Genomic DNA, 9,349 nt, shown 5'->3' with positions numbered 1-9,349 from the left:
ACTTCCTCACACTCTGACACACCTTACAGGAGACACATACGTGCCATCACATACCTAGACGAGTGATGACGAAGGGTACATTTCTTCATGTTTGCCCATCCTAAACTTTCCTGTTTCAGCTTCATCCAGTAAGCGTCAGGAAGGTAAAGAGTGTAAATGTGGTTGCTTGTGATATAGAGAGGAGGTTCATACCACTGCCATCTGAAACGCCAGTTAAAGCTCCTACTGCGGCCGCTGTTTCTCCCGCTAACAAGATCTGGCCTCCGCCCTGAAGAGTCGCTTCTGCTAATGTCGCCACTGCGTGAGCTGCTGCTTCACTGCAACACACACACACACACACAAAATAAGGAAATAATGTCGCATTAATTTTAGAAACAAGAAATGCTTTATTCAGGATTTGAAGTGCACTGATGTGGTTTGGTGTGTACTGCCCCCTAGAGCAGGAAGTCACTCAAAGACACCAGAAAATAACATAACGCTCCTATTCAAGTTCTACTGCCTCTCATGATAGATGTCCAACATACATAAACCCATTTCTGTCACTTAAAAACAATTATGCTTTAGTTAATCATAATTATATCAAAATCATGCCATAATTTAGACTTTCTTAATTATAATTAAGAGAGAAAAATTCTAAATTAATTTTTCTTTTGAATATTTTAATTTGATAGTATGTCAAAATTGACTTTCTAATTTGTAATTGAGTCATAATTTGACAAGGTTTGTGATCAGTTCAACATTTTGAGTTCTAATTATTTGAGAAGTTGAAATGATGAGGTTAAAAAAAAAAGTTACATTTAAACAAGTCAATGACATAGCTGTCATGAAAAGCTTAAATTGATGAGCTCATAATTACGACATAGTACAAAAATCTAAATTATGACAATAACTCAAAATTATGTTGAAGTATAAATTGAAACAGCATGTCAACATTTTTTACTTAAATCAGCATGTTAACCGACTTCTCATACTTTTGTATTATCTCAAAGATTTTTAATATCTAACTAGTACTTTTTTTGAAATTTTTCACTTTTTTGAAATTTCATCATTTGAATTTAATAAAGCATTTTTTTTTCTTGCTGGGTGTAAATGCGCTTCCATACTATATCAAGTTTACAGACTTTTTTTCTGTTTGTTTCTAATCAGCAGAGTGACGGTGGATTTACTGCTTTAATAAAGGCTGCTGAGCAGAAAACAATGCCTCCTCAGCCTAATTGTTGTGGCAATGGAGCATCTACCAATTGTTCCTGCTGTGCTGTATTTCTGGGCTGCTGCTGGTTATATCAGCTTGTGATAAACAGTAGGACAGGCTCAGGTAACAAGACCCTGGGGACATAAACCTGCACCTAGATGCTGCTGCGGTTCAGTATTTCCTTTCTTTCTTTCTCTCTCTGACCCCGACTTCACCGCTACTTCCCATGAGTACCTGTTGAGTGCCATGGTAACAGTTGCCCCCTGCTGCATCTCTTGCGAGGCAGCAACCGCAGCTTCAGCTAAGGAGGCCACAGCCTGCGTGGCCTCTGACGGTTGCGTGGTCTGGATGGTCATCTCGCCTCCCTGTAGTGTGGCCCAATTCTGTTCCACCTTAGAGACAGAAAGGAAGTAATAGGAGTGAAGGGAGAAATATGACCTAAAACCACAGTATGTTTGTGAGGACAGCAAAGAACATGCACAAGATGCAAACTCATGGAATATTCAGATAAGAAAGAATGTTAAAGTTACCTCTCCATCTGTCACGGTGGAGTAATTGACCTGGGCCACCGTCACCGTGCCTGGCAACTCGGATGCATCTGCCAGTGTTGCTACAGTGGCTCCTGTGCCAACCTGTGGATCAGTTAACAAACTGGATGTTAGGATGCTGTTGGAATACTATTTAAATACTTGAATGTGACCACTAGTGATTCGACTTTTTTCTAATTGAATATATATTTTTATAAATACGTAATCTTATTAGAAGCTCAACAAAAATGAACATTTCAGGTTTGGGGCTGGTAAGAATTTTGAATGTTTTTGAAATGACAGTAATGTTATTCTATTATACAATATATTAGAACTTTTCAATATGAACTTTTAAATGTAATTTATTTCTGTGATGGCAAAGCTTCATTACTCCAGTCTTCAGTGTAACACAAGGCTTCAGAAATCACAAATACACTGATTTGGTGCTTCAAAAACATTTATGAATATTGTCAATTAGTGTTGTGCAGTTTAATATTTTTGTGGAAACCATGATACAGTTTTTTCAGGATTGTTTGATGTAATAGAGTGTTTGTTCAGAAGAAGAAAATTAGTTTGAACAGATTTTTATTTTATAACATTGTAAAAGTCTTCACACTTTTGACCATTTTGATGAAAATTATTGCAATTTTCTAAAAAAACTAAAAAATAAAACAAGTAAGACAAGTTACGTGTACTAAAGAAGTAAATAGTAAGTATATATTGTCATGTTGTCTTTAATATTATTTGTTAGAGATATATGGATTATATTTATATCGTAGTGAAAAACAACCGTGCAGTTGTTCCCACAGCTGGGACCTGGGGTCACCTGTATGAGCGAGACCGTTCCATCAGGATTACTGATCGTCTGCACTACGGTCTGTGACGGCACCAGGTGAGCAATGCTGTGTGTGGCTGTTGTGGTAACTTGATGTGTGGTGATCTGGTCCTCAAAGGCGTAGAGCAGGTCTTCTCTCCCATGCTGCTTATAACAGTTTTTAACAATAGTCCTCAGGGCTTGCGTCCATGACACCTGTTTCCAACAGAAACCAGCCCTCGATAAGTCAAGGTGATGCAAGCTTTAGCTCATTTGTTTCGATTCAGATGTCACAATTCATAGGCTACAGATAAATGAAAAACTTTTTTTTTAAGCATTTTAACAAAACGCATACATATCAGGAATATGGAGAAAAAAACCTAAAGAAGATGGAGCTATTATTATTCATAATGTGAGAACCCAACGCTACCCTCTGTTTCTGCTCCTCTGTTCGGACATCACTGCGTACGTTTGCCCAGGGAATGTCCTCCGGCCACCAGATGGGCTTGCAGCTCTCTTTCCCCCAGCCAGGCTTTCCACGGCCTGTCGAATACTTCAGCATTTCCGGAATAAATGCTCGGAGCTGGGCCTGTAAAACAGAAAATGTAACACAATCACTGTGTGAGATTTAAATACTGGGAGTGGCAAAGCAAAGCTTGGCCTCTGTAAAAAAAAAAAAAAAGATTTGGAAACAGCAAGCCATTCATTTTTCTCTCCTGCAGACAGTCTGTCCACACATAGCTCGTGGAAAGCTAAAAGTAGACTATTACATTTCTATTAAAAGGCTAATCCATTGGTGAGGCTCCAGCACACTGAAAGGGATTTTTTCAGCTTTTATTCAGCAGAGATGCATTAAATTGATTGAAAGCGACTGTAAAAACATTTCTTAATAGAATGAAATATTTTCATCAAAATTAACGCTATTCTTTTGAACATTCTATTCAATAAGGTTCCCGAAAAACTGTATTATGGTTATGATCATGTGACACTATAGACTGGAGAAATGGCTACTGAAACTTCAGCTTTGACATAACAGGAATCATTTTTATTAAAACAGAAGTCAGCTATTTTAACTCAGTTATAGTTAACAGTATTACTATTTTACTATATTTCTGATTAAATGAGCATAATAAAGACTTCTTACAAAAACATTACAATACCGACTTGTTCATTACAAACTTATGAACAATAGTGTACATATGAATTTGTACGTTTTTTTTTGCTCACACAATCACCTGTTTAAATATTGCAAAAAAACGACAACCCTATAACACGGCTTTTGTGCTGATTAAATAGACATAAGGGAAATTAAACAAATGAGTCCAATCACAAATCAATACGCTAATAAATACAAAATATATAATCAACTGAAATTCTGTACACAATTTTTACAAGGATGCCAACCTTCTTTTGATTAGATTTAAAATGTATGCTTTTACCGTAAAAGTTGTAACCTATAAATTTTTTTGAAAAACCTAACTGCGAAATTGTGACGGTATTAACATGACAATAAAGGGGCTCATTAAGTCCAGTGACTTTAAAAAACAAACAAACACACTGAGTTGTACGGGGCAGTCCATAAGCCCAGTGACAGCTCCATCCTGGGTGGAGTTTATCCCAGCCCCCTCAGTGCCCTTGGTAATTCCATAGGCAGGTCAGGGATTGTACTGCACAGCGCTCTTGTAGCAACGTCTGTTCACCTCGACACCACAGGCTAAATTTGGCTTGGGAGGAATAAGTCAGTTCCCAAAAGAGCTTCTCCCTCTCTGTCACAAAAACACTTGCTATAAGTCTGACATTGAATGCTGACAGATGACAACATCATGGCGAAGAGCTAGTGAAGAAGGATTTCAGGAAAAGAGCTAAAATATTTCTTTTTTTTAATAGAACTATTTCACTGAAATATAAAACTGATCAATGAATCTTCCATGATTCTTCCAGTCATGACTGTTGCATAATTTGTTAAAAATCTATTTTACACTGTATTCACAAAGATTAATATACTTAAGTATAACTGTAACTCGTAATTTATATATTTGATTTAAAAGTTTCATGAATAGTTTCATCTGTAGTCCCCAGTCCAAGATGTAAAAAAAAGCATTAAAGCATTAAATAAGAAAAGAAAAATAAGAAAATACATTTACAAGTCTATGGCAAATTGACTTCAATATAAATACAATATAAATGACACTGTAAAATAACCTAAGGTACACTGTACCTGTTACAATAATAAGACACACAAAAAATAAATTTTCAAAAAGGCTATAGTATATCATATATATAATACAGCTCAATAGGCTCTGCTTTTAATGTTGGCAGACATAATTGTTAATGAGCCAAATTTACAAGCTTTTTGTAAAGGCCTTGTAAGTGTTGAGCTGTCTAACCTCCTCAGGTATAAAATTTCATTCAGTAGCGCCCCTAACTGACCAGGCAGAGTGACTGAAAATGTTTTCAATAAAATAAAGAAATTTAATTGCAAATAAAAGCCAAAAAAAATTTGCCGACTGCTTAGACCTAAATATCTGAACTTAAATACGGTTAGGAACACGGTTCAAAATCATGTAACAAGACTGTCCATATCAGCATCATGAGTTGTAGGCTCTTCTTTGTGTTTGTGCAGATGGTCTAATTACGTAGCGAAGGAATTAAGAGGAATCTCACGCCCCAAACACACAGATCAGCCGCCCATTCCCTCCCTCAGCTCTGCTCTTAATCCACTTGGGAGCCAATCAGAAACCTCTGTGCTCAGCCACGATGTGGCGGATAATTACTCGCGGGCACAAGCCTCACCTGATGATCCCTGCACAGACCTGCCTCCAACTGCCACAAGCCAAGCAAGGTGTGTCTGTCCTGAGAGACACCAACTATCAGCAGTCCGGCCCCAAACAGCATGTGGGGTAATGAGCAATGAGCTGGCAAATGTAGTGGCTATATGGTCTTATGTTAGGCCAAAAGGCTTCAAATAACCTGTGCTAAAGCCCTGTAGTGGATGAAGTGAGACTTGTTCTCTGTCTCCATTAACTGCTGCCCTCATGAGTCTAGAAAATGTCAAATTGCATGTCAAAGCAGAAAACTCAAAAAACTTGCATTCCAGGCTCATAGTGCCACCTGCTGCCCACCTGTGTCATCTTGTCCACAGACACCGGTATGCCATCAATAGTCAGTGGAGGCAATTCAGAGGTGAGTTCTCCGCCACCAGGGGGCGCGTGCTCAGCCAGAGCATTTTCCAGATCCTCCAGAATCATACTCTTGTATTTTCTCACCTGAACACAAGACATGCCAAAACAGGGATGGAATTTTAAACCGTGCAAATGATATGAAGGCAAAAAGCACAATAAATATACTTACCACATTCTCTAACGGTGCAGCTCCAAACACTCTAAACACAGGGTTTGGTTTAGAGGGAGAGATGCACAACACAATAGCCTGCTGGCCAACCCGTGTCGTGTACTCGTCTAGAGTCGCTCTCAGCTTCCTGCAGACAAAGTGAGGGACAGGGTTTCCTTTAGGAACTGTTAAATACAATTGAATTGTAATTGGCATAATTGGAAAAATGCTACAATAAAATACGTTTTTTTTTGTTCCACCCTTGGAAACTAACTGAAATAAGTTTAAGTACTAAAATTATTAAAACTGAAATATTAATAAATAGAAAATATCTAAACCATATTTTTAATAAAAAAAAAAAAAAAAAAAAAAAGACAAATACTAACAATTTGAACAAAGACCGATTCAAAATATTACTTATATATATATAAATATATAATAAAATTATGTCAGTTCTTCTATCTATATACTGTTACATTACAATACATAGAACAATACTGAGAATATGGTTCACCTAAGCAAGCGAGTCTGTTGTCTTTTACGGATTGAAGGGTTTGATTCAAAGATGTGCGGCCGTTTCCGTTTCTTCCCTGTTGCCACAGCTGCAGCTGCTGCCATGCCAACAGGCCCTGAAAAAATTTGGGGGAATAAATTCAGTTGTTTTTAGATGTTCTATATCATTCAACATATGCATTGTGAAAAATCGAGAAATCAACTCGTCATACATTCTTTTTAGTTTATAATCCCACACTAACTGTGACGTCTACTCCAAATTGGTAGATGTTTAAACAATTTCTGGTTTAAGTGCGCCATCTAGTGGTTTGTCTGGTAACCACAAGGCAGAATACAACAATGTGATGAAAGCTACCTGCAGCAGCCAGATGTGCGGTGACCTCATCTGTTCCAGTTGAGTTGAGGATATCGGAGTCATCGTAAGCGTCATCGTCAGGCGAGGAGGGTGAATCCTCATCAGCGCTCAGCATGCCATGCTCTGTGTATGAGGCAACGTGCACCTGCCCGACCTGCTGAGCGACGGCGTGGGCCTCGATGGTGGTCATGTGCCCTGTCTGATGCACCGTGTGGTCTTCCATCACCCGATACAGTTTCTCTCAAACACACTGAGACACACACATATAATATATCAGCGCACACATTCTACAAGTAACTGCTTCATGTATTTTCATAGATGAGGTGACTGTCATGCACCAATTATTTTGAGGGAGAGAAATGTTCAAATACATGTATTGTCATTTGCATATGCATTCAAAAAATTGGCCTGGATCAGCAAAAAATCTTTCCGCAGTAGCTATTTAAACTAAATGTAAAAGTACAAAAATGTACAAGCTATTTATCGTACATTGTTTACATTTAATGTTTAGAGAAAAAGGATCCGTTCCTTTCTATTCACAATAAGCACTTTCGGAAGCTATTGAATCTTTTATTGTTGCTTTATACATCTCTCCAGTAGGGTTCACAAATCATTACAAATAATCAATACAATTTGTTCATAAGTTTAATATGTATTTTACATTAATCATGTGTTACAGAGGTTTGGCTGGAGTCTGACAGCTTTCAGTATTTATCCAAAAAATATGTAAATATTCAATATCAGTAACAGCATATACATTTACTGTATGTATTATATTTTGACAATCATATGAAAATACATCTATATTAATTTTCAGCAATAATTTAAAGCTGTATCAGTGACAAACTAAATGACAGGTTTTTTTTAACGTTTTTATTGAATAATATGATACTGTAATGACATCTCTGACAGCAAGCAGTGTGTATTACATTTAACGTACTAAAAGTTTGGGATTAAAAAAAATAATAATATGAAACCAAAATAAAAACGTATGGGGGAACATCTAAGGATGACGTAAGTGCTATGAACGATCCACATAGATAAATAAACCAGCTCGCAGCTACGGTTTCGTTCCGTTCAATTCAATGGCCTGACACTGAAGCTCTGCTACATTTGATTCGAAGTCACGAACAACGTTCACAAACACGAAAAGACATTTCAACATGCTCAAAGAGTCATTAAAAAAAGGTGAAAGGTACGTTAGGCTTGAACCTCCTAAATGACTGAGTCGATATAGACTAACGTTAGTTAAGTCCAGCATCAATAACAAACACATAAATGGCGGTTATTTTCAAACTGTGAATAATACGTGTAAAGAGAGCGGGTCCTTTTGTTAGTGAAATATTAAAACACTAACACAATTCAAACTGTTATTTCAAACACAACAGTAAACATTCAGATAAGGTGCAAAACATATTAAATAATCTTTTAGATCAAATTTAACCGGCACCGTTGTCGACTAATCTATAAAGCGATATAAAGCGTCGAGTGGTCGATAACACTGCTGTGTTAATATGATATTTAAGGTTAAACACGCATTTAAATTGGATTCCCAAGCAAGAATATAAGGGCAAGCTATCTGGTCTTGAAATCACATTTAGCATCTGAACAAAACAGCGATTCGATTACACATCTAAATTCAGTACGTTAGGCCAAAGGCCTGCGCCTGCGCCATGATTATCTTTGCCCCAATTTGAGCGGGGTAACGTTAACGTTAAATAATAATTGCAATCCTGTCAAATGCGCCCGATATCATCCCAAGTTCTGTTTCGCATCGTCGCGATCTGCATCCGAGTGTGTGAAAGGCAAACGCTGCCGGGTTGTTTGGTGCGGCTGCGCCGGGGCTGAAATGGCTGGAGATTGCGCGGTAGGGCACTAACCTCAGAGCGGCTGCGCTACTTCGGGCCTGCGCTGTGCGGCGGAGCTGCGAACACCAGCTGCAATGGAGGACAAAGAACGAGCAGCAGAGTGCGCGCGTCCTGGGCTCATCGGCTGATGCGCGGCCCCGAGCGACGTGCACGGAACAAACCCCGCCCCTACCTCTTATTCTAATCACTAGATTCTGAACTTGGTGAACTACATGATGCTGCTGCACATAGACCGTTCACGTTGCAAGAATGAGGGGGAAATAAACATTTCTATGGGCCTGACATGTTTAATTAAATGATAATTAAATTGTAACGGCATTGATATCAGATTAAACTAATGCGTAGCAAGTTTCTTATGAAAGTACAATATGCTTTTATGTTACCTGTCCTTATGTATTTCTGGGTTTGCATGACAGTGGATCATTCACATTAACTGTAAATTAAACTAATGTGAAATAAGTTACATAGTTGTTTATTAAATATAGTGTTAATTTTTTACTATACGTTTATTTATTAGCACAATGTATTTATATTAATTTGATACTTTAAATCCGTTTTATTGTTCATATTCATTTTGTGAATTCATTTATTTTAAAATATATTTTGATCTTAATTAAAAAAAAATCTGATTCATAATATTGTCCAAAATATATAGCTACCTTTATGTTGTTATTTGTAACTGTTTTTTTTTCAGATGTCTTTATCTGTCCTTACATATTCCTTGATTTGCAACAGTAAATTAAACAAATA

General features: G+C 37.4%; 1 protein-coding gene across 1 annotated transcript in view; it reads right to left on the bottom strand.

The window, feature by feature from the left end:
• The window catches only part of LOC127975334 (nuclear respiratory factor 1), a 14,015-nt gene extending 5,245 nt beyond the window's left edge, over nt 1-8,770 (bottom strand). The window contains exons 1-10 of the mRNA XM_052579309.1: nt 8,612-8,770; nt 6,732-6,981; nt 6,378-6,492; nt 5,885-6,011; nt 5,656-5,799; nt 2,964-3,122; nt 2,546-2,749; nt 1,723-1,824; nt 1,427-1,584; nt 193-317 (exon numbers count right to left, since the gene is read on the bottom strand). Coding sequence (XP_052435269.1) covers nt 193-317; nt 1,427-1,584; nt 1,723-1,824; nt 2,546-2,749; nt 2,964-3,122; nt 5,656-5,799; nt 5,885-6,011; nt 6,378-6,492; nt 6,732-6,954 — 1,357 coding nt within the window. The 5' untranslated portion in view covers nt 6,955-6,981; nt 8,612-8,770. The remainder of the gene's footprint in view (nt 1-192; nt 318-1,426; nt 1,585-1,722; nt 1,825-2,545; nt 2,750-2,963; nt 3,123-5,655; nt 5,800-5,884; nt 6,012-6,377; nt 6,493-6,731; nt 6,982-8,611) is intronic.
• Nucleotides 8,771-9,349: the final 579 nt, after the last annotated feature.

Source organism: Carassius gibelio, chromosome A4 (assembly GCF_023724105.1).
Source record: "Carassius gibelio isolate Cgi1373 ecotype wild population from Czech Republic chromosome A4, carGib1.2-hapl.c, whole genome shotgun sequence".
NCBI lineage: Eukaryota > Metazoa > Chordata > Actinopteri > Cypriniformes > Cyprinidae > Carassius > Carassius gibelio.
This window is presented reverse-complemented; position numbering and strand designations above follow the sequence as displayed.